This window comes from Mus pahari, chromosome 18 (assembly GCF_900095145.1).
Source record: "Mus pahari chromosome 18, PAHARI_EIJ_v1.1, whole genome shotgun sequence".
Taxonomy (NCBI): domain Eukaryota; kingdom Metazoa; phylum Chordata; class Mammalia; order Rodentia; family Muridae; genus Mus; species Mus pahari.
This window is the reverse complement of record NC_034607.1, coordinates 40492913-40511563: the sequence shown is the minus strand read 5'-3', so window position 1 is coordinate 40511563 and position 18651 is coordinate 40492913. Positions and strand designations below refer to the sequence as shown.

Genomic DNA, 18651 nt, shown 5'->3' with positions numbered 1-18651 from the left:
TTTTTTTTTTTTTTTTTTAATTATGGAATAGTTTATTTAGGGTATGGATGGGCAAGGGAGTTCAGGGAGTAGAGACAGAGAAAGGGAAGTTGGGGGAGAGGCCTCTATGAACAGATGGAGGGCAGGGGAGGTGACTGGGGAGAGAAGGAGCAGAAAGGGAAGAGAGTAAGAGAACGTTGAGTCCTCTTAAAGAGCACGGAGTGTTTCTAACTGCCTAGCCATCTCTAGCCCATGGTTATTAGTTTTTCTCTCTACACCGTTCCTCTCAGCATACTCTGTAAGTTACTACATATCCCTTCATTAATTACAGTGGCTTTTTTTGGTGTAATTCTCAAGGGAGTTATGGGAAGAGTAATTTATGTCACAGCTGGTTATGCTATATTTCCTTGCTGTTGATAGATTCTTTTTTTTTTTGTTTGTTTTTGTTTTTGTTTTTTGAGACAGTTTCTTTACATAGCCTTGTAGCCATTGTTATGTGGCATATACCTTTAATCCCAGCACTTGGGAGGCAGGCAGAGGCAGGAGGATCTCTGAGTTTAAGGCCAGTCTTGGTATACAAAGGCAGTTCCACAACAGCCAAGGCTACACATAAAAACCATGTCTCGAAAAACCCAAACCAAAAAACCTGGCTTTGTAGATATCTTTCTTCTATTGTACACAGAATAGCAGTGAGACAACTAGTTCTTTTTTAATGGCTTTTATTTTATAACTTGAGGTGACTTAGTATTTATGTGCTGTCTGTCTGTTTTCCTTTAGATTTTACATGCATGGGAACATAAATTTGCTTGTCTTGATGGCTGGCATAACTGGAAACAACACTGGTATATCATAGGCATTTACAAAACCTATTTAATAGGGCTGGTGAGTTGGCTCAGCGGGTAAGAGCTCCCGACTGCTCTTCCAAAGGTACAGAGTTCAAATCCCAGCAACCACATGGTGGCTCACAACCATCCTTAACGAGATCTGACTCCCTCTTCTGGAGTGTCTGAAGACAGCTACAGTGTACTTACATATAATAAATAAATAAATCTTAAAAAAAAAAAACCTATTTAATAGGTTGATGTATGAGTGAAGAGAATATTTGGAAGAAACTGATTCTGGTTGCTTAAGAGGTGACATTACAACTATCAGTTTTGTATTTTCAGTATCCAAAATGCCCAGATATCAGTAAAGGCAACAGTTATATATTTACTAATAATTTAAGACTTAGCAAGTTTGTTCTGTCTGTCAGCCTGCCTGCCTGCCTATCAGTCAGTCAGCTGCAAAGTTTGATTAGTGGTAAGAGCACTTGTTCTTGCCAAAGAGTCCATGTTTGAGTCCCACTACCCACATGGAGGCTCATAATCATCTTGTAACACTAGTCCCAGGGGATGCCCTCTTCTGACTCCCTTGGCCACTAGATATACACATAAAAAATAATAAAGAAATTAAAAAACAGTACTATTAACGTTTCTTTGATCTCACCAGTTTTTATACTTAGTACTTTTGTTTTAGAATCTGACCCAGGGTACCACACTACATTAATAATCATGTCTTTAATCTCTTCCTACATGGACTTAGTACTTTTGTTTTCCATGGCTGACACATTTTGGAGGTGTGTGTGTGTGTGTGTGTGTGTGTGTGTGAGTATCTCATGGTATAGACAAGGTTGTACTGGGATTTTATAGGTACTTCAGGCTAGCCTTGAACTATGTTTCTATTGTCCCAGCTACCTCACTGCTGGGATTACAGGCATGTACTGTCTTGCCTGAATAAAATTTTAAGAGTTATTTTTAAGTATTTTACAAAATGTTGGAGGAGGTTCTTCTCCCCCCCCACCCCACTCCCATGATTAGATTGGAGTTGTAGATTTTGGGAATAAATACTAACGAGGCGAATTAAGTTAATTATATTCTGGTGATGCGTGATACAAACCTTGGTGAAGTTAATCCTAATCTGGCCTTTGACCGTTTGGTTTAGGTACTGAGTGTTTTTTCCATATTTCTCTGCTGTATAAGGTGACTATCTTTCCATTTCCATATTTTGGTCTTTGAATTGGTTTTGCAATATTCAAACACACCATTACGACTTTTTGACTTTTTGGTTTACCTGTATTCATGTAAGTTCCTTTTATTTTATGTCTTTTTTTTAGATAGTGTTTCTCTGTGTAGCCTTAGCTGTCCTGGAACTTGCTCTGTAGACCAGGCTGGCCTTGAACTTGCAGAGACCCTTCTGCCCTTGTCTCCCAGGCACTGGGCTTACAGACATGTGCCACCACCTCCTAGCTGTAAGCTCCTTTTTGGTGATTTCAATTCTTTAGGTTTAAGAAATGTAAAATGTGCCTATTTAAAAGATCTTGGAGGGGTAGAGCCCTGTAGTGGAAATGCTGCCTCTCCTGGACAGTATCTGCATCCCTTCCTCACTGCTCGCAACAAAACAAAACAACTTGGTGTGTTTGTGATTTCTTTTAGATCTTATTCTATCTGGTTTGTTTGTTTTTTGTTTTTTAAATAATCTCTCCCTTTTGAATTCTTGCTTCATCTATTGCATAATTGAAGAGTAAATTTGTTAGAATTTGCTAAAACTGAATAGTTGAGAATATTCAATAGACTTTTTGTTAGTGTAGATGCTTTTCTCTTTTGGCTTTTTGCTTGTGGCTTTACAAGATAAAAATATTTGAAGTTTGAATACAAGATTGCCAGGTAGCACTGCATTTTAGAAAATTAGGCTGAATATTGCCAGAAATCACATCTGAATTGTATTTAACATCTGAAAATATAGGATAACACTTTGAGAGAGAGAGAGAGAGAGAGAGAGAGAGAGAGAGAGAGAGAGAGAGAGAGAGGAGAGAGAGAGAGAGAGAGAGGAGAGAGAGAGAGAGAGAGAGGAGAGAGAGAGAGACAGAGAGAGACAGAGAGAGAGACAGAGAGAGAGAGAGAGAGAGATATGCTGTGGGAAAGAAAAGAACTGAGCTCTTAGCCGCTGAATCATGAGGTGTCTGCCAGTGTGGTTAAGGAAAAGAGCAAGTCACTCAGGAAACTGGGGATCTTTAACTACTGCACTGCCAAGCTCAGGGGATTTAAAGGGAGGATGGGAGAGATGACCCACATTCTGCCAGAGCTCGGGGAGACTGGCTGGGGCGGCAGGGGGTGGGGGGCAGACATGGGAGACTGCCTTGGGACCCATGGAACCAGAGTGGGCAGTGCTAGGCTTAGGCCCCCAGGACCACACTCAGAGGGGTGGGGAAGGCGCAGTCTTGGCTCTGACTCAGGCACCACAGACCTCTGGGTACCAAGGAAGAGTCAGCTCAGGGCTCCCTGGGCTGCATGGAGGCCAGGAACTACAGGTTTTCAATCTTGGACATTCCAGAGCCATGTTGCTGCTGGATGTCTTGAAAGAGCTGAGAATGAAGTGGGGCCCCCCAGGGGCAGCTTGGTCAGTCCCAGGGCGGAAGGGAGAAGGGGCAGGGGGAGAAGGTGCTGGGTGGTTCCTGTGCTGGCATGAATCCTTGGTCTGGTCTGGCGGCTGGAAAAGCTGGTAGGCCTTTCTGCGGGAGATTAGACACAGCTCTTTTGGGGAAGGCCTAGTCCATTGCTATAGCATGGGGGTCTTGATGAGCAGAGACAGTCCATGGTTTTAGAGCTTTATTGTAGAAAAGCGGAGAGAGGAGAGAGGAGGGGGGGAATGGCTCTGCCTCTTGATCTGCTGTTGACTTTATTTAGCTCCTGTGTACAGAAAGCTCTTGGGTTAAAGGTGTGTGCTAGGGTTGAGCCACACCACAGCAAGAAACAGATTTTTCTAGTTCACAGTTTTGGGGTTCACAGTGTGATCAAATATCCTCAAAAGGAAGGCCTTATTTAAACTTATGATTCCAGGGCAAGTCTGTCACCATCATGGTGGTGAAGTATGGCACTGGTCCAAAGATTATCTTAGTACCACACTGAAGAAGACAGGGGCTGGACCAGAAAACTACAGATTTTAGCCATGTGGTGGTGGCATAGGCCTTTGAGTCCAGGAGGCAGAGGCAAGTGGCTCTCTTGAGTTTGAGGCCAGCCTCAGCTACAGAGTTCTAGGACAGCCAGGGAGACTTAGAGAAACCTCTCCTAATCTGGCGAGTAATGAAGGGCAGTTAGGGATGTAATGAAGGGCAGTTAGGGATATTCTGCAGTGATTGGGGACAAGTTTGGTTGTCAGACAGAGGTTAGTGATAAGGGAATAACAGAATAGTTGTAACCTAAAGGGAGTCTGTGGTACTAGAATGCTGTCTTCCTCAGGTGGAGTTACATGTGCATAGATGGCGTGTGTTTCTGCAGTCATTGGACCAATGCCAATTGCTAGTGTTAATCTTCTACTGGACTTATTATATAAGATGTTACCACTACATTCCCTGTCACAGATACATAATGTAGCAAGCAACTCTGGGGGGAAAAAAAAAAAAAAATCAACCTTTTTTTTTGTATCTCTGGCTGTCCTGAAACTCACCTTCTAGACCCTCCTGTCCATAGACTCACAGAGATTGGACAGTCTCTCCCTCCCAAGTGCTGGGATTAAAGGCGTGCACCCTGCTCTACTCTACTCTGATTTTTACTACTTACAAAAACAAAGTGAGTTTCAAATAATTTTGAAAATCAGTAAATATTTCTTGGTATCTTTTCATGATAAAACTCTATGAAATCAATAGTTTTCAAAGCTTTACATCAGAATGATTCAGTTTTTTTTCCATGAAAAGATTGTCTTTCAGTGGTAATGTTCTATCATTTTTCATTTTAAGCCAGTTCTCCATGCTCTTTATGTATGTCCTGTTGGCTGCCATGTTGGTATTTTTTAGTTTCTAATACATCTTGAAGGAAGCATGTTATACCAGTTTTTCTTTCAAACTGAACCCTTTTATTCCCCTCTTAGGATTGTGGAATCAGGAACATAACTGGGCGCCAGTTGTGTAGGCAGTTAAACTTTACCCTTGACCATGAGGTGAGAGATGCATTTGCAAATCAATTTTTCTGTTCTGGCAGGTTGAGAAGATAATAAATGCTGAGTTAAAAAATGAAGGGGAGGGATAGATTAATAAGCAGCAGGAATATTCTCTCTTTCTGTCTCTCTCTTTTTTTTTCCTCTTGGAAAGGTTGGGAAATGTCCAGGGCTACAGTTGCCAACTCCTTTCTCTTGTCTTGTTTTTTTCCTAGGGGTTGTCCTGGCAGGTGTCACCTGTCATGACAGTGGGTAGCTGTGTTTTTGTTTTTGTTTTTTCTTTTTTTTTCGAGACAGGGTTTCTCTGTATAGCCCTGGCTGTCCTGGAACTCACTTGGTAGACCAGGCTGGCCTCGAACTCAGAAATCCGCCTGCCTCTGCCTCCTGGGTGCTGGGATTAAAGGCCTGCGCCACCAGGCCCGGCCGGTAGCTGTGTTTTTAACATGGAGATTGAGTTATAATGAAGCTAGAAGTAGTCTGGCAGTCATTCAGGTATTGGTTTTAGTCTAAGCAGTTTTGACAAGTCTCCCTGAAACAGAACTGGCCTACAGGCATTTTAACCTCTAAGATAAACAAGATTAGGATGTGGTAAAAATTCAATTAGGTCACTCTAGACAGTTCTAGTAACAGTGACACAAGATTATCTAGAAATGATATGTGTATGTATGCACACAGTTACAATACTTACAATTTCATATTGATACTATCTAGAGGTGCAGGATCATTTTCATTTTCTCTACTGATTGAATTAAAAGGCAGGAATTTTTGAAAGTCAAGCATGGCTAAAGTTTATTAAAGCACTGGTTACAAGTAGAGAAGCCGACTTAGTGGAAGGAGGGGATCCTGAGCTAGAGTCCCGTCTAGGTGCTAGATGATGCCATAAGCAGGGCTTATGGATCTTTGGATTCTTAATCTCATTGATTAAATAATTTAAAAATAGATTCAAAAGAAACTTTTTTTTTTTCTTTTTTCTTTTTTCTGAGACAGGGCTTCTCTGTGTAGTCCTGGCTGTCCTGGAACTCACTCTGTAGACCAGGCTGGCTTCGAACTCAGAAATCTGCCTGCCTTTGCCTCCCAAGTGCTGGGATTAAAGGCGTGCGTCACCACTGCCTGGCTCAAAAGGAAGCTTAAGGACAATTTTATAAGAGTTTAAAAGAGAACTACCAGGGCAGGCATGCTGTAAATCTCAGCAGCTGTTGGGAAGAGGAGACTAGAGAAAGGCTACATACTATTTTAGTTAAGCTCTCCTGGAGAGGTGAGGAAGGGGAGCTCTAGAGAAAGGTAAGGAAGCCCAGAGTACCAGAAAAAAGCATACCTGGAGTCTGGCCAGCATCCAAAGGAGAAAGGCAGACCGTTGGGCTGGGAAGGTAGCTCAGTAGTAAAGAGCACCTGATGTTCTTTCTTGCAGGGGGCTGAGGTTTGGTCCCTGCATCTGCATGATGAATGACTCACAACTGTAATTCCATTTCCAGGGATCAGGCATCCTCTTCTGGGAAGCATAGTAAGCACACATACATACATACATACATACATACATACATACATACATACATACATACAGGTAAAACACAGGCAGACAGACATACACAAGTACACATATACACAGAGCCACACACACACAGTCTCTCTCTCTCTCACACACACACACACACACAAATTGTGTAGGTGGGAAAAGGAGAAGAGTTGAGGAGTTGAGTCTGGGTTGTGGTATAGGGGATGAATATGATCAAAACACATTGTTACAAATTTATCAAGGACTAGCAAAATTAAAACAACACACTAAAGACAGAAGAAAGAACAAGGAAGAGTTGCATGTAGAAAGGTATGCAAACCCAGCCATGCCTCTTGGTGCTTTGCAGGGACTGCTCTAGGGGTCAGTAATTCTGGCAAGGAAAAAGTACAATGTCTCAAAAGACATAGTTATTCTGCTCATCTTTTTATCAGGCTGAAGGTGAGACCACCTCTTCAGGGGTGATTTTGCTTCCTGAGGGCTGCTCAGATGATTTACCATCTCATTGGGTTCAGTAGCTTGGAATGCTAGGTCTCCATGTAGGCTAGAGAGATTTCATCCTCTTGATGAGAAGGACCTGGTCCCTTAATGTGCTTTACTGTGTGTCTCTTTCCTCCAATGTCAACCTTAACATTTCTACCTCTTAATGAATTGTAGAATAATTTAATATAACATAGAATTTCTGATCTGCTTAGTGGGCAAGGATTAGAACCTGGAATGCTTACCTCACAGTCATTGTTATGTAGTGGGTGTACCACACAGTGCAGAATCATGCTGGCATTGCTTAATATGGTATAATTACAATTTTTTAAAGCTACATAACTTTGAGGAAATATGTTTTTGTCAATTTGTTAAATACAAGGGGACAGAGACAACCCCACGTTGTTACCTTTTTTAGCCTGAGGAGTTTCTTAATACTTTGGGACCTCATTTTGGCTTTAATGCTAAAAAAGAATTTCAGAACTAGTCAGTGTTGATTTTATTAAAAGATTCTAAGATATGATCTTATGTATGATGGTTAAGGAGAAAGAGGTGCTCAGAAAGATACACTAAATGTGACTATACTTCCTAAGACAAAATAGGGGAAAGTAATTGTCTGCCCATCCGTCTGTCCGTCCATCCATCCATCCATCCAGAGTTCTGGGTGATCAGTGACCACCCAAACCACCCTGAGCTTCCAAATTCATGTCATGGTCAAGAAGAATTTGAACAAGGAGTGAGCTGAGCAAATGTAGATTTATTCAGGAAAAAGGAGGAAGAAATGAGGATGGGAGAAGTTCCAAGAGAAGAATACCAGGGGGCTGCTCTCCCCAGTGGCCTTTTAAGGGCCTTAGGCAGGACTGGGTAGAGAATGAAGTACAGTCTTTATTGAAACTGGTTATTATTATTATTACTTTTTAAATCATCAAATCATGCTGACATTGTTACAAGTATTTTGCTTGTATATGTGTTTATCATGTGTGCAGTTCCTACAGAGGCCTGAAGAGGGCATTGGATCCTCTGGAACTGGATTTACAGATAGCTGTGAGCTATCAGGTATGGGTCTGGTAACTGAACTGAGGCCCTCTGCAAGAATAGAAAATGCTTTAAACCACTGAGACATCTTTCCAGCCTGTCCTGAGACAGGTCAGTTTTGAGCTTATTGTAGGCTCATGTCCAGTCTCAGGGGAGAAATAATAGTCTGTCTTCCATTCCATCTTTAAAATTACATTTGTTTATTTATGTGTCTGTGTGTGGGTTTCGCATGCCTTGGTGTGTATTTAGAGATCAGAGGATGTCTTGTAGGAGTTGATTCTCTTTTTAACCACATGGGTCCTAAGGATTAGACTAGGTTGTCAGGCTTGCTGACAAACACCTTTCCCTACAGAGTCATCTCACTCCTTTTCCTTTTTAAAACCAAGTTTAAAAGGTGGCTCTGGAGATGCCCTAAGTAAAATTATGATATGATAACATAAGGCTAGAGGCCACTAGGGTTGCCCAGGGATGTGCATGTTCCTTTGCCTGTAAGTTAGATATTGAAGCTTGGTAGCTGAGAGGGAGAAAGGCTGTAAGCAGTTGTTGATTGTGTTGAAATTCTTGTTTGTTGGTGCGAGACGTTGACTAGAGAGTTCCATCCTTGGGATTTGATTTAGCTCGTTATGGATAGACTTAAATGGGGGTGTGCATTTACTTAGAGGTAATGAGAATTGTGTGTGGAATTCCAGGGAAGGGTAGAGGTTTCCCAAGAGCAGGACTCACCCTCATTTCTCTCCTTTTGTGAGGTGTTTTTAGATAGGCCATGGCATATGCCCAGGTTAGGCCTGGTCCAGGCACCCTGGGTGGTTTTGGATTGTATTCGCCTCCTAGAGGCCTTGGAGTCCGCCTCTCTTTTCCTGTGGCTTTGTAGTCTACCCCACTCCACTTTGCAGGCTTTTTTTTTTTTTTTTTCCCCTTTGTCATTGAATTGAATGCCAGAGCTTCTATGCTTGTATGCTACTATGCTTGTAGCAGGCAGTAGTGGCGCACGCATTTAATCCCAGCACTTGAGGGGCGAGGCAGGTGGATTTCTGAGTCTGAGGCCAGCCTGGTCTACAGAGTAGGTTCCAGGACAGCCAGGGCTACACAGAGAAACCCTGTCTCAAAAAAGAAAACAAAAAAGTTACTATGTTTGTTTTTGTATTTGATGTTTTGTGCATAGCCTACTTTTTACTTAATAGACTTTAAAAAATTGGACCTTTTCTGAATTTTTCTGTATGATGGTTATTGAAGAAGAATTGAGAAAATTAAAAAGGATAACTTATTTTAAATTATGTGTCTGTGTGAGGGTATGTGCTTGTAGAGGCCAGAAGTGGGTATCGGATTCCCTGGTGATTGTGAGCCATCTAACCTGTGTGCAGAGAGCTCAAGCACTCTTAACCACTCTTACTGCCCCCACTGGTGTGTTTATAGAGGGAGGGAGGGAGGGAGNGAGNGAGAGAGAGAGAGAGAGAGAGAGAGAGAGAGAGAGAGAGAGAGAGAGATGAATCTGTTCTATGGATGTGTGGGTGTGGTAGGTATGGGGGAAGGGGATGCCTCTGCAGGCCCATGCTGAGGCATCCCCTTACCCCTGAGGACCAGCCACGGGATGGTATAGTATAGACTAGAGTTTATTCAGGACATGGGGAGGGGAGTCAAGAGGGCAGTAGAGGCAGAGAAAGGCAGAGAGAGGGAGAGAGTAGAGAAGTAGAGGCCGGCTATGAATGTGTGTGTGTGTGTGTGTGTGTGTGTGTGTGTGTGTGTGTGTGTGTGTGTGTGTGTGTGTGCGCATGTGCGAGTGCACACGCGTGCACGGGGAGGGTTGGGGGACAGTGGTAGGGAAGGGATGGGGGAAGGGACGAGCCTAAGAGAGGTAGGAGAGGGCAAACAGTACCCTTTATAGTGGGTCAGGCCTACCTGGCTGTTGCCAGGTAATTGTGAGGAGGATCTTAAACAGAATGCTAACACCGGCCCCCTGTAGTTTTGATGTCTTGTTCATATTCTAGGCTGACCTTGAATTTGGGGCACTCTTCCTGTGTCAGCTTTTAAGTACCAGTGTTACAAGTTTGAGCCATTATACCCGAGTACTTAGTTATGATTGTTGCTTAATTGTTGAATTTTCTGATGCTGGGGAATTGAATTCAGGATCTGTGTATGCTGAGCAAAGATATTATCTATATTACCAGTCTTCTTTTCATAAGGATGTTGTCACCAGTAGCTGCCTGAGGAATATTTTGTTCTACCCAGATAGAAGTTGTGTGTAGGAAAGGGGAAATTCTTCAAATGCTGGTCTCTAAGCAGCTTTTTTTTTTTTTTTTTTTTGCATTGGTGTTTAGCAACTGCAAGCTTTGCCAGTAAGGTAGCAGAAGCCAGAGGTACCCAGTCCTCCAGTTTCTGGGTATTGGAATCCTTAATCTTATAAATGTTACAGTCCCTGTATAGGCCTCAGCTATTAAGTAGTCGTTGGTATAACCCCTCAGCATGGACAATGAAGACTTGCTGCAATTCTGTGGAAACCTGGTAACCTTCGCAGCATCTCTTGATTACTTCTGCACACACACACCTTTGGTCTTCCTTATGCATGTCCCTTCCTCTTGTCACGTGTGCTCTCCTTCTGCTTGCTTCTTCCTTCCTCTCCATTTGAACTGTTTGTTCAGTTGCTTCTAAAGTTGTCAGGGAGCTGTGTGTCCCCAGTGTTCTACTGCCCCCACTCTGGTGCACGCTGGGATATTTGGAAGTAGTTTGCATATGAATTCAGGCCNGGGGGAGCGGGGGTGGGGGTGGGTGGGTGGGTTGTGAGCTGGGCCTTTTGGGAGCCACCCAGAAGTCGAGAGCACAGGCCAGGACTGCCACTATGCAGGACTTAGCTGCTTCTTCAGCTGTTTAAGCCTCTTCATCTGTCAGGCTTTCAGTTGTCAGTCCCACTGCCATTCTGCTGTTTTTGCTGGCTGCTGCCGCTGCCCCTCTCCTCTCTCACCTCTCTCTGGCGACAAGTTCAGCCACATTACTGAAAGTAGGCAAGAAAGACCATTTAGAGAAGCATTTTATTGCACCTAATGCTGCAGTTTTAGGGGAAGCAACACAGGAGAGTGTTTCCCAGCTGGCTCACTCAGTGAGCCTGACCAGCTTTGTAGAGCCCCAGAAGCCACCTTTGGACCCATCATACCATTTGTTTTGGGTCATTCACATCCACTTGTTTGAGCATTCTCTCTTAGTACTCATCATGGTCACTGAGTTGACTCAACCACCTCTATGAGGGAAGAGTGCTTCCTTTTGGCCAACGTGGAATTGATTTCAAGGCCATCTAGATTTCACTCAGGACTGTGAAAGGAAAAATCTGGTGCAAACTGTTTAACACAGTTTTGGCTGGGGCTGTGCCTTCAGGAGCCAAGGCAGTCAGCTGCAGTCTTTGCTTCGTTGTCTCAAGGTATCCGTGGAATGTTGAGGATGGCTGGGGCTGGCAAAGAGTAGTCTGGCTGGCTGTTATTTCTGATAGTCTTTTTTTCCAAGACAGACAGGGTAGCAAGGGAGAGTACAGGACCTACTAATCAAGGAGTCCAGTTGCCCATCCCGAGTGTCTTTCTTTACTGTATTAACAGTATGGAGACAGGGCTGTGTGGTGGAGTGCACACTTTGATCTCAGCACTCAGGAGGCAGAGGCAGGTGGATGAGACTGTCCTGGTCTTCCAGAACATGTTCCAGGATATCCAAGGCAACAAACAAATAGAAACAAAACCAACCCAAAAACAACAAGCAAACAAACTCAAACAGTATAAAGATAAAGAACTTAAGATTAATACTGGTCTTAATCCTTTTTTTAGGTTTATTTCATGTGTATTGGTGTCTGCAAGAGCAAACAGGTTCTAACAAGTGAGCCATCTCCAGCCCCGCTAGTAATGATTTAATAGTTGACTAACTATGTAGTATACAGGGAAGGGCAGGGTCACATCAGACCTTAGTACAGAGTAGTCTTTAATTAGGTGTGGACTTTTGCAATTTTAATGTATACTTTGTATATACTTTGTATAGTAGAATCATGTTCATGCTTGTATTCTGCTAATAGTAAACAGGATAGTTAGAAAGGCTGTAATTAATATGCTTAAAAGTTGCTTTGATGTCCACAGATGGAAACTGCTACCAAACCAAATGCTGGTGTTTTTAACTATACTTTCCTTAGCATGAAATACTGGCTTGAGTACTGTAGCGCTAACTGTAGGATTGTTAGCATGTATTGCATATTTAAAGTGAATATTTAAAGAGAAAAATTGTACAAACTGCTTACCATTAAAAATGTACTTTTTTAAAAAAATCTCTAAACATAGATCCATTTGCTCACAAATGAATAGATGAGCATAGATGTTGAGAACAGGCATCCTTGTTTGATCTTACAATAATAGAATTCAGGTCATAACCGTTAAATATGGTGGTAGCTATAGATTTGTCACATGTTTGTTTACCTTATTAGGGTTTGTTTACCCTTTTCTTAAAAGAATTTGAAGAAGAATGGACAGTGAATTTTATTAAGTGGTTCTTGCCTCCCAAGTATGGCAATAAATGATTATATCTAAAATTTATCTTTAAAAATTTTATGGGACTGGTGAGATGACTCAGTGGGTAAGAGCACCCGACTGCTCTTCCAAAGGTCCTGAGTTCAAGTCCCAGCAACCATATGGTGGCTCACAACCACCCGTAACAAGATCTGACACCCCCTTCTGGAGTGTCTGAAGACAGCTACAGTGTACTTGCATATAATAAATAAATAAATAAATAAATAAATAAATAAATCTATCTTTAAAATTTTTTATGTTTTGAAGATGGTGAGGTGGCTTAGCAAATAAAGGCACTTTCTGCATAAGCTTGGTGACTTGAGTTCAATCCTTGGAACCAATACAAAGAAGGAAGGAGAAAACCAACTTCAAAGTTGTCGTTTATTTTTAATTTTTTTCTTTAAGATTTATTTATTATTACGTGTAAGAACACTGAAGTTGTCTTCAGACACAACAGAAGAGGACATCAGATCTCACCATAGATGGTTGCTGGGATTTGAACTCAGGATCTTCGGAAGAGCAGTCAGTGCTCTTAACTGCTGAGCCATCTCTCTAGCTCCCCAAAGTTTGTCTTTTAAACAATCTCTCTCTCTCTCTCTCTCTCTCTCTCTCTCTCTCTCTCTCTCTCTCTCACACACACACACACACACACACACACACACACACACTCACAGACAAACACACTAAAAATTTAAAAATTGAAAGATTTGAGGATATTTAGATAAGTTTTAAAATTTTTATTCAGATATTTGCTGCTACTAGATAGAAATACAAATAATTTTGTATATTTAACTTTGCTTTTTAAAATTAGAATTTTTAAATTTTATTTTATGTGTTTTACCTGCTTGTTTATATGGTGTGTATGTGTGACACACACACACACACACACACACACACACCCCAAATGTGTGCTTGGTGCCTGCAGAGATAGAGGAGAGTATCAGGTCCTCTAGAACTGGAGCTATGGATGGCTGTGAGCTACTATGTGGGTTATAGGAATCAAACTTGGCCCTCTTCAAGAGCAACAGTACTCTTAACAGCCGAACTAGCTCTCTAGCCTCATATTTAATTTTGCAACCACAGGAGTATTCAACGTTTTCTCTACATTGATGGTAATCATGTTGATACAAAAATAATGCAGTTTTAGATTTACATTATTTGCTGTCTCTATAGATATAATGTTGGTTTTCACATGATATTACTAGATAGCTTTCTTCACTGTGATTGCTAATAACCAAGGTTGTATTTCTTAATACCTTAAGTTAGAGTGGTTTTCATTTGTGTTTTTTTTCTGTCAACCCATGTGTCTGTAAACATTTGCACACAGAGCTTTTGATCCCTAAAAATAAAAGTAGTTGATGCATGGTTAGCTGATTTTTTTTTTTTTTTTTCGTAACCACAGAATCTACTGTTGAGTGCTTTTTCTGTCTTGGTTTATGTTCATTACAGAGTTTTGAGTGCTCTCGTGTGTGTGTGTGTGTGTGTGTGTGTGTGTGTGTGTCCTCTAAGCTGGCCTTGAGTCCACTATTATTCTGCTTAGGCTACTTTGTGATAGGATTGTAGACACATGCTACAATGTACAGTTTCTTGATCTATTTTAATATTTGCTGCCATCATTTGTTCATCGACCACTATCATTCACTTGACCATTTTAAATGACTCAAATCTGTGATTTGTTCTCAGTGCCTCTTTCTGCCCCAAAGATTTTTACTCTTTACCACCTGAGCATTCATTATCTAGGATTACATACTATAATTTATTTTGTCTAAAATCAGTTTTTAGGTTTTTTTTTTTTAATTTATTTTTTATTTGATGTGTATGGTGTGGCTGTTTTGCCTGGATGTGTGCCTGTGTACCATGTGAGTGCAATGCCATGGAAATAGAAGTGTTGGGTCCCTTGGGGCTGGTATTACAGTTTTTAGCTTTTTTATGGGCATTGGGAACCAAATCCAGGTCCTTGGACAAGCAGCCAGTGCTCTTAACTGATGAACCGTCACTCCAGTCCCAAAGTCTTCATCTTAGAACAATCTTTACATAGGTAATATCTACAACATCATTGTTATCTAACCAACTTAACTAGCTATAATTATTTAACGAAATAGTCTTCTGTCAGCACTCTAGAGGTGGTGGTAACAGGGAGAATGGAGCCAATAAATGAGGACAGGCTAAAGTCTCATGCAATAGCCAACTTTATTCAGAGCATCAGGTAATTAATACTCTGAGGGTTAAGGAAAACCACCTGAGTAAAGTTCTCCTGAGTTCAAGCTGTATGTAATTGCAAGGACAAGCTTCATGTGGCAAAACATGTTTTCTGTAGAGGCATATAAAGGATAGTTTAAACATTTGATTGAATAGCAGCAGCAAATAATAATGAGAAATCTGAAGTAAACTCACTCCTATCTGCTACATCTGGGAGAAGCACAAAAACAGTCCACAATTTTGTGTTTTGAAGAAACAGAGGTCACAGTTTCTTGTTTCCTTGGAGTGTTTTCACAGCACTCCCTTCCTGGACTGTGCTCCGTCGTCTCCTCCTCCTTTTCTCTTCCTCTTCCTGCTTCTTCTTCTTCTTACTATTATTTTACTTAAACAGCCCAGCCAGGGCTATATAGTGAGACTCTGTCTTAGAAAGGGAGAAAAAGAATAAGTGAGTCTTTAAAAGTAGTATAGGTCACTTCAGACTTATGTAGACTGGAGGTAAAGTTGATGTGCTCACTTCTTGTTAATTTGTAGATGTAATTTATGATTTATGATAAAAATCTCAGCCATAAATCTCAGGTATTTTAGAAGAAATCATTATAGCTTGTGGAAATAAACTCCTTCTTGGCAGAATGCTTCATATTTCAATGTCTATTAGAGTCACCTGGAGAGCTTGTTAATTTTTTAGCATCATGCTGACCTCTGGGTATCTGGCAACATCCACAGATTTTTCTGAAGTGAACAAGTCAGGTAATATTGGTGTGTGGACCATCTCTGGACTACTTCAAGAAGAATTAGGATTCTGGGGCTGGTGAGATGGCTCAGTGGGTAAGAGCACCCGACTGCTCTTCTGAAGGTCCGGAGTTCAAATCCCAAGCAACCACATGGTGGCTCACAACCATCCGTAACGAGATCTGACGCCCTCTTCTGGAGTGTCTGAAGACAGCTACAGTGTACTTACATATAATAAATAAATAAATCTTTAAAAAAAAAAGAAAAAAAAAGAATTAGGATTCTGTAAAAGGAAACCCAGCCATGTCCTGTAATGTTAGGACATCTTAAAATCTTAACACAAGAGCAGCATAATGCAGTATAATGGGGTTGGTGTTGAAATTGGTTTGCCTTTTAAAAAGACTGATGGCAGTAGTTCTCTGAATATTAGTAACTTGTGCCTGGCAAGAAAACTCAGTTATTTTGTTGTTATTGCCTGACCCAGAATTCAGATCTAGTATATACAAGACTGGTCTTTTCGAAGTTTAAAAAGAGGCTGGAGAGATGGTTCAGAGGTTATGAGCACGTTCTCCCATGGCAGAGGACCTGGGTTCCTAGCCACCACTATGGTGGCTCACAATCACCTGTAACTCCAGTTCAAGGGAATTCATGCCTTCTTAACCTCTGCTGGCCCCAAACATTCGTGTGCTATATACATACAAATGTGCAGATAAATCAGACCTTAAAGAAAATGAATATATCCAATAAGAAAGATTAAAAAGAGAAAATGGGTAGATACTGGGAAGGAGATAAGGGTAACCATAGTTGCTTTAAAGTGGGTCAGACAACTGGGTTTTAGTAGAAAGAAAAATTAATTACTGTACATTAACATTTTAGTGGTAAAAGTCAAGTCCAGTAGGGCAAAGTTGATGCAAGAGATTCGGAACAATTGTGAGAGCAGAGTTTTTGATTAAGAGAGTCATAATGAGATTGAGTATAGTTGTAGTGTGCATGGTTTTTGATAGGAATAAGGGGAGTTTGTTGAAAAAGAGATATCAAACTCAATGGAAGGAAGATAAAGTAGGTCTCTGAATGGAAAATGATTAGCTCCATGATAGGTTTACTCAGGAATTTTAGGATGCTGGACTGTCAGTGCTAAACATGGGGACGTCCTGGGCAAACAGAAGATTGGCTGTTTTCTAATCAATTATTGTCTTAATAAGTGAAAGGTATAATTTTTTTCCTAAAGGAAATGAGAAAAAGAATGAAGGAGGTTTTTGAGGTTTACAGTGAAAAAGGAAAGTCTGATCCAATTCTTGATTAAAATGAGATCAAATACACTAACATGATGAGATTTCTCAACATGAGTAGGGATCTGACATTTTTGGAAAGCTGAAATTTCTGGTTATAGTTTAGATGTAACCACACAGCAGTGTTACTATTTAATTTAATTTGTTTATTGTGTTGGGTGTGCTTATGCCACTGTGTGTGTGAAGGTCAGGACAAACCTTGGGTATGAGTCCTTCCCTTGTGCCTTGTTTGAGGCAGGCTCCTTTTCGCTATTTGCTGCTTGCTGTTTTGTGGCTGGCCCGGGAGCTTCCAGGTATCCTCCCTCTCTTACCTACCAGCTCGCATCAGGATTACAGACAAGTTGTGCTGCTGCTTTCTTACATGGCTCTGGGGATTCCTGCTCAGGTCCTAACACGGGCGTAGCAAGCAGTGTCTCTAGCTTCATTCAGTTGTTCAGATAGTGGTACTGTGTTAAGTGAAACTTTGGCTTTAAACTGTTGATAGAATGAAGGAAAAATGAACAGTGAGGCCACATGAGGGCAATGATTACAGTGCTGGTTCCATTTCACCTTGGGCAAGACAAGAAGTGAACAAGGTGGATGGAGAATGTGGAAAAAATCTTGAGATCTGTTGAAGTTAGTGGATTCTTAGACTAGTAAAGTAGAAAGTAGAAAGATAGGATTGCAGAGAGTGAGTTACTATAAATTGAACTTCTTGTAGTGATGAAGCTGTTAGTTTAATTTGATAGTGGAGTGGATGGGTATGGGCCACTGGTGTGGGAATTTTTACCTGCACGGATGTCATTTCTTTCTTTCTTTCTTTCTTTCTTTCTTTCTTTCTTTCTTTCTTTCTTTCTTTCTTTCTTTCTTTCTTTCTTTCTTTCTTTCTTTCTTTCTCACAGAAGGAAATTTATTATCTTAGTTTCCATTAAATAATCCACCCATCAAAGATACAGTTGGGTCTTGGATTGTCTGCCTTTATAGGCCCCAGGATGTCATTTCAGTGACTAAATAAACTGTGCTGTGAAAATGCAGTTCACTTAATTACACTTTTTTCATTTACTTAAAATTATTCTGCTTCCTGTTTAAATGTTACCTCAGATTGTAAATTTTTGGTCTGTATGAAGACACTTCTAAGAAATTTTACTTTGTTGATATTCAGCCCTCTCATATGGCTTGATAAACTGACACTTTAGACATCCAGACTGATGAGTCTACTGCCCAAGAAGTTCTCTTGATACTATATATATAGGTTCAGTGAAGGCTTTGCTATATGTTATCTGTAATATGTTACACGTATGGTTATCTGTAATATGTTACACGTATGGTTATCTGTAATATGTTACACGTATGGTTATCTGTAATATGTTACATGTATGGTTATCTGTAATATGTTACATGTATGGTTATCTGTAATATGTTACATGTATGGTTATCTGTAACATGTTACATGTATGGTTATCTGTAACATGCTGCTTTGCTGACTCCTTTTTTCTACTGTCTTTTCCTAGGACCTCAGCTGAATGCTCAGCTGGAAGGTTGGCTTTCACAAGTACAGTCTACGAAAAGACCTGCTAGAGCCATTATTGCACCGTAAGTTTTAGAAGTCTTTTACTTATGTTTAGCATCTTTATTATTGATAGAAATATTGGACTAAGAGTTACATGTTGGGCCGGAGAGATGGCTTGGTTTTAGGGTTGTTTACTTCTCTGGCTGAGTGTAGTGCCCCTTACCTGGGTTGGACACCTTACATTTGCCTTTGGTTCTAGTTCCAGGGGATGCAATGCCCTTTTCTGGCCTTTGTGAACATATGTAACATAAAATGAACAAATATATCTTAAAAAAATGTGGATTGGTTGAGGTAGATATTTGACCTCTGACCTCTACTTGCACATGTCCATACATGTCCATGCAACACACCTATGTGCATGCACATGCACACACACACACACACACA

General features: G+C 40.9%; 1 protein-coding gene across 1 annotated transcript in view; it reads left to right on the top strand.

Moving 5' to 3' along the window:
- Positions 1-18651, top strand: part of Memo1 (mediator of cell motility 1) — a 98612-nt gene that overhangs the window by 24609 nt on the left and 55352 nt on the right. The window contains exon 3 of the mRNA XM_021217781.2: positions 18206-18287. Coding sequence (XP_021073440.1) covers positions 18206-18287 — 82 coding nt within the window. The remainder of the gene's footprint in view (positions 1-18205; positions 18288-18651) is intronic.